Genomic DNA, 19292 nt, shown 5'->3' on the forward strand with positions numbered 1-19292 from the left:
GTTGGGTGGTGGATTTGGGGATTTTGGGATCTTGGGATTTTGTGGTGTTGGATGTGGGATTTTGGGTTTTGACTGCTGGAAGTTCGGGATGTTGGGTATTAGGATTTTGGGGTGTTGGATTTGGGGATTTAGGGATTTTAGGGTTGTGTGAACGTGTTGGCATCTTGGATATTGGGATTTGGTAATGTTGGGATTTTGGAATATTGGGGTTTTGGGATTTTGGGGTTTTGGGATTTTGGGGTTTGGGGATTTGGGGATTTTGGATATTAAAATTTTGGGGTTTTGTGGTGTTGTATGTTGGGATTTTGAGATCTTGGGATTTTGTGGTGTTGGGTTTTGGAATTTCGGGATTTCAGGATGTTGGCATGTTGGGCATTGCAGTGTCGGGATTTTGTGGTGTTGGATTTTGGGATTTTGAGATCTTGGGATTTTAGGGTGTTGAATTTGGGGATTTTGGGGGTTTGGGATGTTAGAATTTTGGGCTGTTGGGTTTTGGGATTTTGGGATTTCAGGATGTTGGGATATTGGGCATTGGAGTGTCGGGATTTTGGGGGTGTTGGATTTTGGGATCTTGGGATCTTGGGATTTTGGGATGTTGGATTTTGGGATTTTGGGATGTTGGATGTGGGATTTTGGGGTTTTTGGATGTTAGTTTTGTGATTTTGGGATGTTGGAGGTGTTGGATATGGGGATTTTGAGATCTTGGGATTTTAGGGTGTTGGATTTTGGGATTTCGGGATTTGGGGCTGTTGTTTGTTGGGATTTTGGGATGCTGGGCATTGGGATTTGGGGTGTTGTGTTTTGGGATTTGGGGATTTCGGGATCCCTGGATTTTGAGATGTTGAATTTTGGGATTTGGGGGTGTTGGATTTTAGGATTTTAGGATTTGGGGCCGTCGTGTCTCGGGATTTTGGGATGCAGGGCATTGGGATTTTGGGATTTTGGATTTTGGGGTTTGGGATTTTGGGATTTCGGGATGTTGGGATGTTGGGATGTTGGGATTTCAGGATGTCGGGATTTTGGAATGTTGAATTTTGGGATTTTGGATGTTGGAATTTGGGATGTTGAATGTTGGGATTTGGGGTTTTGAGATTTCGGGATTTGGGGATTTGGGGCAGTTGCGTGTTGGGATTTTGGGATGTTGGGATGATGGGCATTGGAGTGTCGGGATTTTGGGAGTGTTGGATTTTTGGATTTTGGGATTTTGTGGTGTTGGATGTTGGGATTTTGGGATTTGGGGATGTTAGGATTTTGGGATGTTGGAGTTTTGGGATTCGGGGATTTTGGAATTCTGGGATTTTGGGATGTTGAGCATTGGGATTTGGGGATTTTGGAGATGTTGGATTTTGGGATTTTGGGGTATTGGATTTTGGGGGTTTCAGGATGTTGGGATGTTGGGCATTGGAGTGTCAGGATTTTGAGGTGTTGGATTTGGGATTTCAGGATGTTGGGGTTTTGGATTTTGGGATGTTGGGATGTTGGGCATTGGGATTTTGAGATGTTGGGTGTTGGATTTTGGGATTTTGAGATCTTGGGATTTTGTGGTGTTGGATGTTGGGATTTCGGGATTTGGGGATGCTGCATATTGGGATTTTGAGCTTTTGGGATTTTTTTGGTGTTGGATTTTGGGATTTCGGGATTTCGGGATGTTGGGATGTTGGGCATTGGAGTGTTGGGATTTTGGGGTGTTGGCTGTTGGATTTTGGGATTTTGAGATCCTGGGATGTTGTGGTGTTGGATGTGGGATTTTGGGTGTGGAGTGCTGAAAGTTTGGGATTGTGGATCTGGGGATTTCAGGGAGTTGGGAATTTGGGATTTTGGGAAATTGGGATTTCAGGATGTTGGGGTTTGGGTGTTGGGATTTTAAGGTGTTGGATATTAAGGTTTTGGGGTTGTTGCATCTTGGGATTTCAGGCGTTGGAATTCTTGGATTTTGGGATGTTGGATGTTGGGATGTTGGAATTTTGAGAATTTGGGATTTTGGATGTTGGACTTTGGGATGTTGAATGTTGGGATTTTGGGGTGTTGGGATTTTGGGACTTTGGGATTTGGGGATCTGGGGACTTTGAGATTTCAGGATACACTGGGATTTTGGGATGCTGGGATTTGGGGGAATTTGGAGATTTTAGGACTTGGGGATTTCAGGATTTAGGGATTTGGAGATTTGGGGATTTGGAGATTTGGGGACTTTGACATTTCAGGATACACTGGGATTTTGAGATGCTGGGATTCGGAATTTGGGGATTTGGGATTTGGGGATTTGGAAATTTGGGATTTCAGAATTTGGGAGTTTTGGGACTTGGGGATTTCAGAATTTGGGGATTTCGGGATTAGGGATTTGGGGATTTGGGATTTCGGGACTTTGAGATTTCAGATTTTGGGGATTTCAAGATTTAGGGATTTAGAGATTTGGGGACTTGGCATTTCAGAATTTGGGGATTTCAGGACTTCGGCATTTGAAGATTTGGAGATTTGGGGACTTAGAGATTTCAGGAAATGCTGGGATTTTGTGATCCTGGTGTTTGGAGATTTGGGACTTTGAGATTTGAGGTTTTGGGATTTGGAGATTTGGGATTTGGGGACTTTGGGATTTCAGAATTTGGGGATTTGAGGACTTTGGGATTTGGAGATCTGAGGACTTTGGGATTTGAAGATTTGGGAATTTGGGGATTTCAGGACACTGGGATTTCAGGATACTCTGGAATTTTGGGATGCTGAGATTTGGGACTTTGGGATTTCAGAATTTGGAGATTTGGGATTTCAGGATTTGGGGATTTGGCATTTCAAAATCTGGGGATTTCAGGACTTTGGGATTTGAAGATTTGGAGATTTGGGGATTTTGAGGTTTCAGGAAATGCTGGGATTTTGTGATGCTGGGATTTGGAGATTTGAAGACTTTGGAGATTTGGGGATTCGGGGATTTCAGGATACTCTGGAATTCTGGGATGCTGGCATTTGGGAATTTTGGGATTTCAGAATTTGGGGATTTGGGATTTCAGGATTTGGGGTTCATCCCCAGCCTGTCCCTTCTGCTTCTCCTCCGCCACTTCCACCCCCAATTCCTGCACAAATCCTCCCACCTCAAACCCCCCCAAAATCCCCCAAAAACCCCCCAAAATCCCCCAAAACCTCCAAGCCCATGGGTGCCACCACCGCCGGTCACTGTCCTTTATTTGGGGACACGGGAGGGGTGGGGACCTGCCCCGCAATTCCCAAAAAACAAAAACGGCACCGCGACACCTGGGGAGGGGTGGCACGAGGTGACACGAGGTGACAGAGGTGACACGAGGTGACACGAGGTGACAGATGGTGACAGGAGGTGGCAGGAGGTGGCAGGAGGTGGCAGGAGGTGACAGAGGTGACAGAGGGGCCGTGGCCACCCCCCGGTTAAGAGAATTCCTGGACGAATTTGGTGTAGAAGGAGCTGAGCTTCTCCAGGAGGATCTTCAGCTTCTCCGTGGGCGGCAGGATGGTCATCCTGGAATATGGGGAAAAATTAAAATTTGGGAAAATTCTGGGGAAATTAATCCCAAAATTCCGAGCCCAAAAAACCGGGGGGGTGGCCAAAAAAAAAAAAATCTAAAAAAAAAAATTTGAATTTTTTTCAGGAGAAATGTGGGGAAATTAATCCCAAAATTCCAAGCTCAAAAACTGGGGGGGGTGGCAAAAAAAAAAAAATTAAAAAAAAATTCGAATTTTTTGCCCCTGGTTTTGCACAGGAATCACCAAAAGTTGTGGTCAAGGAAAAAGTGGGTGGGGATTTGGGATTTTTCAGATTTGGGATTTGGGATTTCGGGTGAGGGATTTGGGGGATTTGCGGTGGGGGGATTTGGGGATGGGGGAGCAGAGAATCTGGGGTGGAAATCCCAAGAACGGGGAATTTGGGGGGGGTGATCCCCGAGAACAGGGAATTTGGGGATTTGGGAATTTGGGGATTTGGGGATTTGGGAATTTGGGGATTTAGGGTTGCGGATTGGGGATTTGGGAACAGGGGATTTGGGATGGGGCGATTTGGGATGATTGGGGTGATTGGGGGGTTTGGGGATTTGGGATTGGGATTTAGGGATTTGGAATGGGGGGATTTTGGGATTTGGGGTTTTGAGGATTTGGGATGGGAGGATTCTGGGGTTTGGGATTTTGGGGATTTGGGATGGGAATCTCTGGGGATTTGGGGGTTTGGGATGGGGGGACTTGGGGATTTGGAGGAGGGGGATTTGAGGATTTGGGGACCAGGGATTTGGGGTTTGGCGGTTTTCAGATTTGAGGATTTGGGGATTTGGGATGGGGGGAATTTGGGATGGGAGATGGGGGGCATTTGGGATGGGGGTTGTGGGGATTTGGGATTTGGGATTGGGATTTAGGGATCTGGAATGGGGGGATTTGGGGATTTGGGATGGGAGGATTTGGGGTTTGGGGTTTTGGGGATTTGGGATTTGGGGTGAAGGGATTTGAAGAATTGGAGATTTGGGGATTTGGGGCAGGGGGAACAGAGAATTCGGGATTTGGGGTGGGAGGATTTGGGAGTTTGGGATTTGGGGATTTGAGATGGGAAGATTTGGGGATTTGGGGTGGGGGGATTTGGGGGTTTGGGATGGGGGGATTTGAGGATTTTGTGGATTTGGGGATTTGGAATTGGGGTTTTGAGGATTTGGGGATTTGGGAATTTGAGAATTTGGGGATTTGGGTGGGGGGATTTGGGATGGGAGAATTTGGGGATTTGGGGGTTTGGTGATTTGGGATGGGGGATTTGGAGATGGGGGAACAGGGATTTGGGATGGGGGGATTTGGGATTTGGGGTGTGGGGTTTGGGGATTTGGGATGGGCGGATTTGAGGTTTGGGGTTTTGGGGGTTTGGGATTTGGGATGGGGGATTTGAGGATTTGGGGACTAGGGATGGGGGATTTGGGAATTTGAGAATTTGGAGTGGAGGCATTTGGGATGGGGGATTTGGGGATTTGGGGTGCAGGGATTAGGGGTGGGAGATTTGGGAATTGGGAATTTGGGATGCAGGATTTGGGATGGGGAACAGGGAATTTGGGATGGAGGATTTGGGAATTTGTGGATTTGGGATGGGGCGATTTGGGAACAGGGAATTTGGGATGGGGGGATATGGGGATTTGGGATGGGAACCCCAAGATCAGGGAATTTGGGGTGGGGGATCCCAGGAATAGGGAATTTGGGGTGGGTGGTCCCAGGAACAGGGAATTTGGGATTGGGGGATTTTGGGTGGGAGAAATTGGGGATTTAGGGATTTGGGATGGAGGGCTTTGGGAATTTAGGGTGGGGGATTTGGGATGGGAGAACAGGGGATTTGGAATGGGAGGATTTGGGGATTTGGGATGGGATCTCCTAGGAACAGGGAATTTGGGATTGGGGGATTTGGGATGGAGGATTTGGGAACAGGGAATTTTGGATGGGGCGATTTGGGGATTTGGGGATTTTGGGATTTGGGATGGGGGATTTGGGAATTTGGGGTGGGATCTTCCAGGAACAGGGAATTTGGGATGGAGGTCTCAGGAACAGGGAATTTGGGGTGGGAATTCCCACAAATGGGCAATTTGGGGTAGGAATCTCTCAAGAACAGGGAATTTGGGGTGGGGATTCCAGGAACAGGGAATGTGGGGTGGGATCTCCCAGGAACAGGGAATTTGGGGTGGGATTTCCCGGGAACCCACCGGAAGTGGTAGGTGCCCTCCTTCTGCCCGAAGCCGCTGCCGGGGACGACGCAGATGCCGGTTTCCTCCAGGAGCCGCATGCAGAAGAACATGTCCGGGCTCTGCTTCTTCTCCTGGCAATCGGGGACGCAATTCCGGGGTCGGAAAAACCGGGATCCGATCCCACAGGGGGGCGAGGGATCGCCCCACGCACCCCACGTGGATCGGGATCCATCCCCAGTAAATCCCACGTGGATCGGGATTGATCCCAGTGAGTCACACATGGATCAGGATTGATCCCGATGAGTCCCACATGGATCGGGATTGATCCCAATGGGTCCCACATGGATCAGGATTGATCCCAATGGGTCCCACATGGATCAGGATTGATCCTGATGGTTCCCACATGGATCGGGATTGATCCCAATGAGTCACACATGGATCAGGATTGATCCCAGTGAGTCCCACATGGATCAGGATTGATCCTGATGAGTCACACATGGATCAGGATTGATCCTGATGAGTCCCACATGGATCAGGATTAATCCCAGTGAGTCCCACATGGATCAGGATTGATCCCAGTGAGTCCCACATGGATCAGGATTGATCCCAATGGGTCCCACATGGATCAGGATTGATCCCAGTGAGTCCCACATGGATCAGGATTGATCCCAATGGGTCCCACATGGATCAGGATTGATCCCGATGAGTCCCACATGGATCAGGATTGATCCCAGTGAGTCCCACATGGATCAGGATTGATCCCGATGAGTCCCACATGGATCAGGATTGATCCTGATGAGTCCCACATGGATCAGGATTGATCCCAATGGGTCCCACATGGATCAGGATTGATCCCAGTGAGTCCCACATGGATCAGGATTGATCCTGATGGGTCCCACATGGATCAGGATTGATCCCGATGAGTCCCACATGGATCAGGATTGATCCCAGTGAGTCCCACATGGATCAGGATTGATCCCAGTGAGTCCCACATGGATCGGGATTGATCCCAATGGGTCCCACATGGATCAGGATTGATCCTGATGAGTCCCACATGGATCAGGATTGATCCCGATGAGTCCCACATGGATCAGGATTGATCCCAATGGGTCCCACATGGATCAGGATTGATCCCGATGAGTCCCACATGGATCAGGATTGATCCCAGTGAGTCCCACAACTCCTGGGATTGATCTCACCCAGTCCCACATGGATCAGGATTGATCCCAGTGAGTCCCACATGGATCGGGATTGATCCCGATGAGTCCCACATGGATCAGGATTGATCCTGATGAGTCCCACATGGATCAGGATTGATCCCAATGGGTCCCACATGGATCGGGATTGATCCCGATGAGTCCCACATGGATCAGGATTGATCCCAGTGAGTCCCACATGGATCAGGATTGATCCTGATGAGTCCCACATGGGTCGGGATTGATCCCATCCATCCCCACATCTCCCAGTTGGGATCCTGCCCATCCCAGTTTGGATCCCGTCCATCCCCACATTCCCGGTTCAGATCCCACCCAACCCCACATCTCTAGGTTTGGATCCCATCCCAGTTGGGATTCTGTCCATCCCCACATCTCTTGGTTTGTATCCTGTCCATCCCAACATCTCCCAGTTGGGATTCTTTCCATCACAGGATGGACTCCATCCATCCCAGTTCGGATCCCATCCATTCCCACATCTCCCAGTTGGAACCCTGTGCATCCCAGTTGGGATTCCATCCATCCCAGTTTGCATCCCATCCATCCCAACATCTTCCAGTTGGGATCGCACCCAACCCCACATCTCCATGTTGGGATTCCATCCATCCCAGTTTGCATCCCATCCATCCCAACATGTTCCAGTTGGGATCCCACCCAACCCCACATCTCCATGTTGGGATTCCATCCATCCCAGTTTGCATCCCATCCATCCCAACATCTTCCAGTTGGGATCCCACCCAACCCCACATCTCCATGTTGGGATTCCATCCATCCCACTTGGGATTCCGTCCATTCTAACATCTTCTGGTTGGGATCCAACCCATCCCGACATCTCCCAGTTTGGATCCCATCCATCCCACTTTGGATCCCGTCCATCCCAGTTGGGATCCCGTTGATCCCCACATCTCCAGTTGGGATCTCATCCATCCCAGTTGAGATCCCGTCTGTCCCAGCTGGCACCTTGTCCAACCCCACACCTCCCAGTTGGGATCCCATCACAGGATGGATCCCATCCATCCCAACATGTCCCAGTTGCGACACCGCCCATCCCCAACATCTCCATGCTGCGCTTCCATCCATCCCCCCCCGTTCCTGGTGCAGATCTTGCCCATCCCCAACCTCTCCCGGTTGGGATCCCGTCCATCCCAGTTTGGATCCCGCCCATCCCCGCATTCCCCGTGTGTCTCCTGCTCATCCCAACATCTCCCAGTTGGGATCCCGTCCATCCCAGTTGGGATCCTGTTGATCCCCACATCTCCAGGTTGGGATCCCATCACAGGATGGATCCCGTCCATCCCAACATGTCCCAGTCGGAATCCCATCCATCCCCGTTGGGATCCCACCCATACCAACACCTTCTGGTTGGGATCCAACCCATCCCAACATCTCCCAGTTGGGATCCCACTCATCTCCACATCTCCTGGTTTGGATCCCATCCATCCTCCCGTATCCGGTATGGATCCTGCCCATCCCAACATCTCCCAGTGTGGATCCCGCCCATCCCCACATTCCCGGTTTGGATCAAGCCCATCCCCACATCTGGTTTGGATCCCACCCATCCCAACATCTCCAGGTTGGGATTCTGTCCATCCCACTTCGAATCCCATCCATCTCAACATCTCCCAGTCTGGATCCCACCCTTCCCAACATCTCCTAGTAGGGATCCTGCCCATCCCCCCATTCCCAATGCAGTTCCTGCCCATCCCAACATCTCCAGGTTGGGATTCCATCCATCCCAGTTTGGATCCCCCCATCTCCACATCTCCTGGTTTGGATCCCATCCATCACAGGATGGATCATGTCCATCCCAACATCTCCCAGTTTGGATCCTGCCCATCCCAGCATCTCCAGGCTGGGATTCTGTCCATCCCAGTTGGGATCCTGTCCATCTCAACATCTCCCGGTCTGGATCCCACCCATCCCAACATCTCCCAGTTGGGATCTCGTCCATCGCAGTTGGGGTCCCATATCTCCCAGTTCGGATCAAGGCCATCCCCATATCTCCTGGTTTGGATCCCATCACTGGATGGATCCCATCCATCCCAACATCTCCCAGTTGGGATCCCACCCATCCCCACATCTTCTGGTTTGGATTCCATCCCAGGGAGAATCCTGTCCATCCCAACATCTCCCACTTGGGATCCCGTCCATCCCAGTTGGGATCCCATCCATTCCCGACATTCCTGGCGCGGTTCCCGGCGTGGTTCCCGTACCTTGGCGGCGGCCACGGCGCGGGGCGGCAGGTCGATGCGGGGGAAGGAGTACATGGCGCCCTGCACGGGGTTGCAGTGGATGCCGGGCGTGCGGTTGAAGATCTCCTCCGTCAGCCGCGCCTTCTCCGCCAGCGCGCTCAGCACCGCCTCCTTCTCCTGCAGCGGGGAAAAATGCATGGAATTCCGATCCAGGGCTTCCCATTGGCCCATTGTCCCATTCCATCCCAACCCAACCCACTGTCCCATTGTCAGATTATCCCATCCCATCCCATCCCATCCCATCCCATCCCATCCCATCCCATTCCATTGTCCCATTGTCCCATTGTCCCATTATCCCATCCCATTCCATTGTCCCATTGTCCTCCTCCTCCTGCGCCAGGGAAAACGCATGGAATTCCGATCCAGGGCTTCCCATTGGCCCATTATTGCATCCCATTACCCCATCCCAACCCATCCCATTGTCCCATTGTCCTCCTTCTCCTGCACCAGGAAAACACACGGAATTCTGAGCCAGGACTTTCCATTATCCCATTATCCCACTCCATCCCATTCCATTGTCCTCCTTCTCCTGCACTGGGAAAACGCGCGGAATTCTGAGCCAGGACGTCCCATTGTCCCATTGTCACGTCATCCCATCCCATCCCATCCCATTATCCCATTGTCCTCCTTCTCCTGCACTGGGGAAAATGCACAGAATTCTCATCCAGGGCTTCCCATTGGCCCATTATCCCATCCCATCCCGTCCCACTCCATTGTCCCATTGTCCTCCTTCTCCTGCGCCAGGGAAAACGCACGGAATTCCGATCCAGGGCTTCCCATTGGCCCATTATTGCATCCCATCCCATTCCATTCCACTGTCCCATTGTCCCATCCCATCCCATCCCAACCCACTCCATTGTCCCATTGTCCTCCTCCTGCACTGGGGAAAATGCACAGAATTCTCATCCAGGGCTTCCCATTGGCCCATTATCCCATCCCATCCCATTCCATTGTCCCATTATCCCATCCCATTACCCCATTATCTCATTATCCCATTATCCCATTATCTCATCCCATCTCATCCCATTGTCCCATCCCACTTCCATTATCCCATCCTATTGTCCCTTCCCATTATCCCATTATCCATTATCAAATTATCCCATTATCCAATTACCACATTACCTCTTTATCCCATTCTCTCACCCCATCCCATCATCCCATTTCATCTCATCCCATTGTCCCATTGTCCCATTATCCCACTGTCTCCGCATCTCATCCCATTACCTCATTATCCCATTATCTCATCCCATCCCATTATCCTATCCCCTTATCCCATTATCCCATTCCATTATCCCATTATTCCCTTATCCCCTTATCCCATCACCACATTGTCTAATTATCCCATTATCCCATTATTTCATCCCAATTAAATTCCATCCCACCCCATTATCCCATTATCCCATTATCTCATCATCCCATCCCATTATCCCATTAACCGATCTCATTATCCCACTATCCCACTATCCCATTATCCCATTATGCCATCTCATTATCCCATCCCATTATCTCATTAACCCATCTCATTATCCCACTATCCCATTACCACATTATCCCATTATCACATTATCTCATTATCCCATCATCTCATCCCAATTCCATTCCATCCCATCCTGTTATCTCATTATCCTGTTATCCCATTATCCCAATTCAACTCCATCCCATCCCATTCCCATGCCATTATCCCGTTACCCTGTTATCCCCTTATCTAACCCCAATTCCATTCCATTCCATTCCATTCCATTCCATTCCATTCCATCATTCCATTATCCCACTATCCCATCTGTCATCATACCATTATCCTATCTCCATCCCCATTCCATCCCATTATCCCATTATCCCATTACTGTACTATCCCATTTTGCCATTATCCCATTCTCCCATTCTCCAATTATCCCAATGTCAATCCCCATCCCATTATCCCATCCCATCACCCCGTTATCCCATTACCCCATTACTCCATTACCACATTATCTCATTACCCCATTGTCTCAACCCATCCCATCCCATTATCCCATTATCTCATCCCATCCCAATTAAATTATCCCATCCCATTGTCCCATTATCCTATTACCCCATGACCTCATTATCCCATTATCTCATCCCATTCCAATTCTATTATCCCATCCCATTACCTCATTATCCCATTACCTAATTATCCCATTATCTCATCCCAACCCATCCCATCCTGTTATCCCATTCCATTGTTCCATTTTCCCATCTCATTACCCCATTACCTCATTATCCTATTATCCCATTATTTCATCCTAAATAAATTCCATCCCATCCCATCCCATTATCCCATCACCACATTACCTCATTATCCTATTATCCCATTATCTCATCCCAATTAAATTCCATTCCATCCCATCCCATCCCATTATCCCACCCCATTATCTCACCCCACTATCCCATTCCCATTCCATTATCCCATTATCCCATTATCCCATTATCCCATTATCAGATTATCCCATCCCAATTCCATTCCCATCCCATTATCCCATTATCCCATTATCCCATTATCCCATTATCCCATTGTCCCATTGTCCCATTGTCCCATTATCCCATCCCAATACCATTCCCATCCCATTATCCCATTATCCCATTATCCCATTATCCCATTATCCCATCCCAATTCCATTCCATCCCATCATCCCATTATCCCACCATTCTGTTCTCCCATTCTCCCATTCTCTCATCCCAATGAGATAATTCCATTCCATTCCATCCCATTTTCCCATTATCCCAATCTCAATTTCCATCCCATTACCCCATTTTCCCATTATCCCACTTTCTCATTACCCTATTCTTCCATTATCCCATTATCCCAATCTCAATCCCCATCCCATACTGTTATCCCATTATCCCAATCCCACCCCACCACTCCATACTGCCTGGAAGTGCTCACAGGACAGGTTTGGGTGGACCCCACTCCCATGGGTCCCATCCCATGGATCCCATCCTAACCCCAATCCCAATCCCACGGGTCCCATCCCATCCCAATCCCATGGATTCCAATCCCAATCCCATGGCCCCGTACCCCCTGGAAGCGCTCGTAGGACGGGTCCATGGCCATGGATCCCACCCCATCGATCCCAACCCAAATCCCATGGATCCCATGGATCCCAATCCCATGGATCCCATCCCAATCCCACAGCTCCGTACCGCCTGGAAGCGCTCGTAGGACGGCTCTCCAGGCTGGGGCGGGTCCATGACCATGGATCCCACCCTCAATCCCAAGGATCCCAACCCCAATCCCATGGATCCCAATCCCATGGATCCCAAGATCTCCGTACCGCCTGGAAGCGCTCGTAGGACGGCTCTCCAGGCTGGGGCGGGTCCATGACCATGGATCCCACCCTCAATCCCAAGGATCCCAACCCCAATCCCATGGATCCCAATCCCATGGATCCCAAGATCTCCGTACCGCCTGGAAGCGCTTGTAGGACGGCTCTCTGCGTTTGGGTGGATCTCATCCCATTAATCCTACCCCATGGATCCCATCCCACCCCATGGATCCCATCCCAATCCCAAGGATCCTAATCCCAACCCCATGGATCTCACCCCATCCTGCCACCCCGGACCACCTGGAAGCACTTGTAGGATGGGTTTGGGCAGATCCATGACCATGGATCCCATCCCACCCCATGGATCCCACCTCAATCCCAATCCCATGGATCCCAATCCCAAGGATCTCAATCCCAATCCCATGGATCCCAATCCCTTCCCCAATCCAAATCCCGTGGATCCCATCTCAATCCCAATCCCCAATCCCATCCCCAATCCTATCCCAAATCCCATGGATCCCACCCTAATCCCAATCCCATGGATCCCATCCCAATCCCATGGATCCCAATCCCAAGGATCTCAATCCCAATCCCATGGATCCCAATCCCATGGATCCCAATGTCTCCGTACCGCCTGGAAGCGCTCGTAGGACGGCTCCCCGGGCTGGGGCGGGTCCATGGCCATGGATCCCATCCCATGGACCCCATCCCATCCCAATCCCAATGCCATTCACAATCCCATGGATCCCAATCCTGATCCCAATCCCAATCCCAAGGATCCCAATCCCATGGATCCCAATCCTGCCGCCCTGTACCACGTGGAAGTGCTCGTAGGACAGATTTGGGCAGGTCCATGACCATGGATCCCAATCCCACAGATCCCATCCCATGGATCCCATCCCAATCCCATGGATCCCAATCCCACGGATCCCATCCCATGGATCCCACCCCAATCCCATGGATCCCAATCCCAATCCCATGGATCCCATCCCATGGATCCCAATGTCTCTGTACCGCCTGGAAGCGCTCGTAGGACGGCTCCCCGGGCTGGGGTGGGTCCACGACCGTGGATCCCATCCCATGGATCCCACCCCAATCCCATGGATCCCAATCCCATGGATCCCAATCCCACGGATCCCATCCCATGGATCCCACCCCAATCCCATGGATCCCAATCCCAATCCCATGGATCCCATCCCAAGGATCCCAATGTCTCCGTACCGCCTGGAAGCACTCGTAGGACGGCTCTCCGGGCTTGGGCGGGTCCATGACCATGGATCCCAATCCCATGGATCCCATCCCAATCCCATGGATCCCAATCCCATGGATCCCAATCCCATGGATCCCACCCCAATCCCATGGATCCCAATCCCATGGATCCCATCCCAAGAATCCAAATGTCTCCGTACCGCCTGGAAGCACTCGTAGCACGGCCCTCCGGGCTTGGGCAGGTCCATGACCATGGATCCCATCCCATGGATCCCATCCCAATCCCATGGATCCCAATCCCATGGATCCCAATCCCACGGATCCCATCCCATGGATCCCACCCCAATCCCATGGATCCCAATCCCATGGATCCCATCCCATGGATCCCATCCCATGGATCCCACCCCAATCCCATGGATCCCAATCCCACGGATCCCATCCCATGGATCCCATCCCAATCCCATGGATCCCAATCCCATGGATCCCATCCCAAGGATCCCAATGTCTCCGTACCGCCTGGAAGCGCTCGTAGGACGGCTCTCCGGGCTTGGGCAGGTCCATGACCATGGATCCCATCCCATGGATCCCATCCCAATCCCATGGATCCCAATCCCATGGATCCCAATCCCATGGATCCCATCCCAATCCCATGGATCCCAATCCCATGGATCCCATCCCATGGATCCCATCCCAATCCCATGGATCCCAATCCCATGGATCCCAATCCCATGGATCCCATCCCAATCCCATGGATCCCAATCCCATGGATCCCATCCCATGGATTCCACCCCAATCCCATGGATCCCAATCCCAATCCCATGGATCCCATCCCATGGATCCCATCCCAATCCCATGGATCCCAATCCCAATCCCATGGATCCCAATCCCAAGGATCCCAATGTCTCCGTACCGCCTGGAAGCGCTCGTAGGACGGCTCTCCGGGCTTGGGCGGGTCCACGATGGTGTCCAGGATCATCTGCCCGGGCACGGGCGGGCACAGACGGACGGACACGAGCTTGATGAGCTCGGCCTTCACCTCGGGGTGCAGGTTCACCACCTCCATGTACCCACCGCGCAGGCCGCACCTGCGGGACGCGCCCGGATCAACCCGGAATGCCGGGAATGCCGGGAATGGGGATGGGGATGGGGCGGGCGGTGGGAGATGGGGGTGGTACCCGTGGGTGGGGTTTGGGATGGGATCCATGGATGGGAACCTATAGAGAGGGACCTATGGATGAGACATGTGGGTGGGATTTGTGGGTGGGATCCATGGGTAGGAACTTATGGAGAAGGATCCATGGATGGGATCCATGGATGGGGGTTTGGGATGGGAATCCATGGATAGGAACCTTTGGAGAGGCACCCATGGATGGGATCCATGGATGGGGGTTTGGGATGGGATCCATGGATAGGAACCTTTGGAGAGGCACCCATGGATGGGATCCATGGATGGGGGTTTGGGATGGGATCCATGGATAGGAACCTTTGGAGAGGCACCCATGGATGGGATCCATGGATGGGGGTTTGGGATGGGATCCATGGATAGGAACCTTTGGAGAGGCACCCATGGATGGGATCCATGGATGGGGGTTTGGGATGGGATCCATGGATAGGAACCTTTGGAGAGGCACCCATGGATGGGATCCATGGATGGGGGTTTGGGATGGGAATCCATGGATAGGAACCTTTGGAGAGGCACCCATGGATGGGATCCATGGATGGGGGTTTGGGATGGGATCCATGGATAGGAACCTTTGGAGAAGGATCCATGGATGGGAGAGGGGGGTGGGAATACATGGAAATACATGGAGAAGGATCCATGGATGAGATCCATGGATGGGAACCTATGGAGAAGCACCCATGGATGGGATCCATGGATGGGAACCTATGGAGAAGCACCCATGGGTGGGATCCATGGACAGGAACCTTTGGAGAGGCACCCATGGGTGGGAGATGTGGGTGGGATCCATGGATCAAGATCCATGGATGGGTGTTTGGGATGGGATCCATGGATAGGAACCTATGGACAGGCACTCATGGATGGGAACATATGGAGAAGCGCCCATGGGTGGGATCCATGGATTGGAACCTTTGGAGAAGAATCCATGGATGAAGATCCATGGATGGGATCCATAGATGGGAATCCATGGATAGAAACCTTTGGAGAAGGACCCATGGATGGGACACATGGATGGGAATCCATGGATGGGAACCATTGGAGAGGCACCCATGGATGGGATCCATGGATGGGAACCTTTGGAGAAGGACCCATGGACGGGACTCATGGATGGGATCCATAGACAGGATCCATGGATGGGGGTTTGGGATGGGATTCCATGGATAGGAACCTTTGGAGAGGCACCCATGGGTGGGAGATGTGGGTGGAACCCATGGATGGGGGTTTGGGATGGGATCCATGGATAGGAACCTATGGAGAGGCACTCATGGATGGGAATCTATGGAGAAGCACCCATGGATGGGATCCATGGATTGGAACCTTTGGAGAAGAATCCATGGACAGGAGATGTGGGTGGGATTAATGGGTGGGATCCATGGATGGGACCCATGGATAGGAACCTTTGGAGGAGGACCCATGGATAGGATCCATGGATGGGACCCATGGATAGGAACCTTTGGAGAAGGACCCATGGATGGGATCCATGGATGGGACCCATGGATAGGAACCTTTGGAGAAGGACCCATGGGTGGATCCATGGGATCCATGGATGGGAACCCATGACATCCATGAGGTGGTGGCAACTCCATCCCAACCCGTAACTCCACCCCCAGGAGATCCATGGGGTGGTGGCACCTCCATCCCCAATCCATGACATCCATGACCCCATCCCCAGCAGATCCATGGGGTGGTGGTAACATCTCCATCTCCAATCCCTGACATCCATGAGGATTGTCCAACCCCAGCAGATCCATGGGGTGGTGGCACCTCCACCCCCAATCCATGATCCATGGATCCCATCCATGACAGCCCATGACCCCAACCCCAGCAGATCCATGGGGCGGTGGTGGCACCTCCATCTCCAATCCATGACCCCACCCCCAGCAGATCTATGGGGTGGTGACATCTCCATCCCAAATCCAGGGTCCATGGATCCCATCCATGACAACCCATGACCCCAACCCCATCCCCAGCAGATCCATGGGGTGGTGGTGACATCTCCATCCCAATCCATGACCTCAACCCCAGCAGATCCATGGGGTGATGGTGACATCTCCATCCCAAATCCATGATCCATGGATCCCATCCATGACAATCCATGACCCCAACCCCATCCCCAGCAGATCCATGGGGTGGTGGTGACACCTCCATCTCCAATCCATGACCCCAGCCCCAGCAGATCCATGGGATGGTGGTCTCTCCATCCAAATCCATGACATCCATGGGGTGGTGGCACCTCCATCCCAAATCTATGATCCATGACATCCATGGCAATCCTTGATCCCAACCCCAGCAGATCCATGGGCTGATGTGACACCTCCATCCCCAATCCATGACCCCAGTCCCACCCCCAGCAGACCCATGGGGTGGTGGTGGCACCTCCATCCCAATCCATGACCCCAACCCCAACCCCAGCAGATCCATGGGGTGGTGGTGACATCTCCATCCCCAATCCATGACCCCAGTCCCACCCCCAGATCCATGGGGTGGTGACATCTCCATCCCAAATCCATGGTCCATGGATCCCATCCATGACAACCCATGACCCCAACCCCACCCCCAGGAGATCCATGGGGTGGTGGTGGCACCTCCATCCCCAATCCATGACCCCAACCCCAACCCCAGCAGATCCATGGGGTGGTGGTGACATCTCCATCCCCAATCCATGACCCCAGTCCCACCCCCAGATCCATGGGGTGGTGACATCTCCATCCCAAATCCATGGTCCATGGATCCCATCCATGACAACCCATGACCCCAACCCCACCCCCAGGAGATCCGTGGGCCCGTGGTGACCTTGCCCGCACTCACTCTCCCATGAAGCCCTTGGAGGTGGAGTGGAAGGAGGCCAGCTCCACCGAGTCCGAGTAGGGCGGCCCCAGCTCCATCAGGACCTTCTTGAAGGAGTGGAAGGCCGAGCCCTGGGCCCAGATGTTGTCCTGGTACACCTGGCACGGGGACGAGGGGACAGCCGGGATGTCACCGCGGGAATTCCGGCCGTTCCCGGGAACGGGGGACACGCCCCCGGGCCAGCCCGGCCCCGCCCACCTCATCGGCCAGCAGGAAGAGCTTCTCCTCGTAGGCGAACTTGATGACCTGCTCCATGCACTCGCGGCTCTGCACCTGGCCTGGGACAACCGCGGGGCTCAGCCCACCGGGACACAACGTGGTCCCACCACAGGGATCCCACCCCATAGATCCCACCGAGAAACTCCATGGGTCCCACCACAGGGATCCCACCCCATGGATCCCACCCGAGATACTCCATGGGTCCCACCACAGGGATCCCACCCCATGGATCCCACCCGAGATACTCCATGGGTCCCACCACAGGGATCCCACCCCATGGATCCCACCGAGAAACTCCATGGGTCCCACCACAGGGATCCCACCGAGACACTCCATGGGTCCCACCACAGGGATCCCACCCCATGGATCCCACCGAGAAACTCCATGGGTCCCACCACAGGGATCCCACCCCATGGATCCCACCCGAGATACTCCATGGGTCCCACCACAGGGATCCCACCGAGACACTCCATGGGTCCCACCACAGGGATCCCACCGAGACACTCCATGGGTCCCACCACAGGGATCACACCTCACCCCATGGATCCCACCCGAGATACTCTATGGGTCCCACCACAGGGATCCCACCCCATGGATCCCACCCGAGATACTCCATGGGTCCCACCACAGGGGTCTCATCCCACCGAGATACACCATGGGTCCCACCACAGGGATCCCACTGAGACAGTCCATGGGTCCCACCACAGGGATCCCACCCCATGGATCCCACCGAGAAACTCCATGGGTCCCACCACAGGGATCCCATGGATCCCATCCCATGGATCCCACTGAGACACACCATGGGTCCCACCACAGAGATCCCATGGATCCCACCCCACAGGTCCCATCCCACCGAGATACTCCATGGGTCCCACCACAGGGATCCCACCGAGATACACCATGGGTCCCACCACAGGGATCCCACTGAGACACACCATGGGTCCCACCACAGGGATCCCACCGAGATACACCATGGTTCCCACCACAGGGATCCCACCGAGATACACCATGGGTCCCACCACAGGGATCTCATCCCATGGATCCCACTCCACAGGTCTCACCCCACCGAGATACACCATGGGTCCCACCCCATAGATCCCATGGATCCCACCGAGATGCACCATGGGTCCCACCACAGGGATCCCATCCCATCCCATCCCACCACATGGGTCCCATCCCATGGATCCCACCCCATGGGTCACATCCCACCTGAGATACTCCATGGGTCCCACCACAGGGATCCCATCCCACCCTATGGATCCCACCCCATGGATCCCAACCCACAGATCCCACAGACACCACCCCCTGGATCCCACCCCTGGTGTCCTACCCCATCCCACCCCATGCATCCCATCCCATGGATCCCACCTCAGATATGCCACCCCACAGACTCCATAGATCCCGTCCCATGGATCCCACCCCACGGATCG

The 19292-nt window shown here is 52.8% G+C and overlaps 1 protein-coding gene across 1 annotated transcript in view; it reads right to left on the reverse strand.

Annotated features, from left to right (window-relative positions):
* Window positions 1-3361: 3361 nt before the first annotated feature.
* Window positions 3362-19292, reverse strand: part of LOC128950466 (alanine aminotransferase 2-like) — a 28334-nt gene continuing 12403 nt past the window's right edge. Inside the window, exons 5-10 of the mRNA XM_054295345.1 lie at window positions 17842-17921; window positions 17605-17741; window positions 14527-14701; window positions 9085-9240; window positions 5676-5788; window positions 3362-3478 (exon numbers count right to left, since the gene is read on the reverse strand). Of these exons, the coding sequence (XP_054151320.1) occupies window positions 3388-3478; window positions 5676-5788; window positions 9085-9240; window positions 14527-14701; window positions 17605-17741; window positions 17842-17921 (752 nt within the window). The 3' untranslated portion in view covers window positions 3362-3387. The remainder of the gene's footprint in view (window positions 3479-5675; window positions 5789-9084; window positions 9241-14526; window positions 14702-17604; window positions 17742-17841; window positions 17922-19292) is intronic.

The sequence above is a fragment of the Melozone crissalis genome, unplaced genomic scaffold (genome assembly GCF_028551555.1).
Source record: "Melozone crissalis strain CALT ecotype California unplaced genomic scaffold, PUWL_Pcris_2 ptg000645l_1, whole genome shotgun sequence".
Taxonomy (NCBI): Eukaryota; Metazoa; Chordata; class Aves; order Passeriformes; family Passerellidae; genus Melozone; species Melozone crissalis.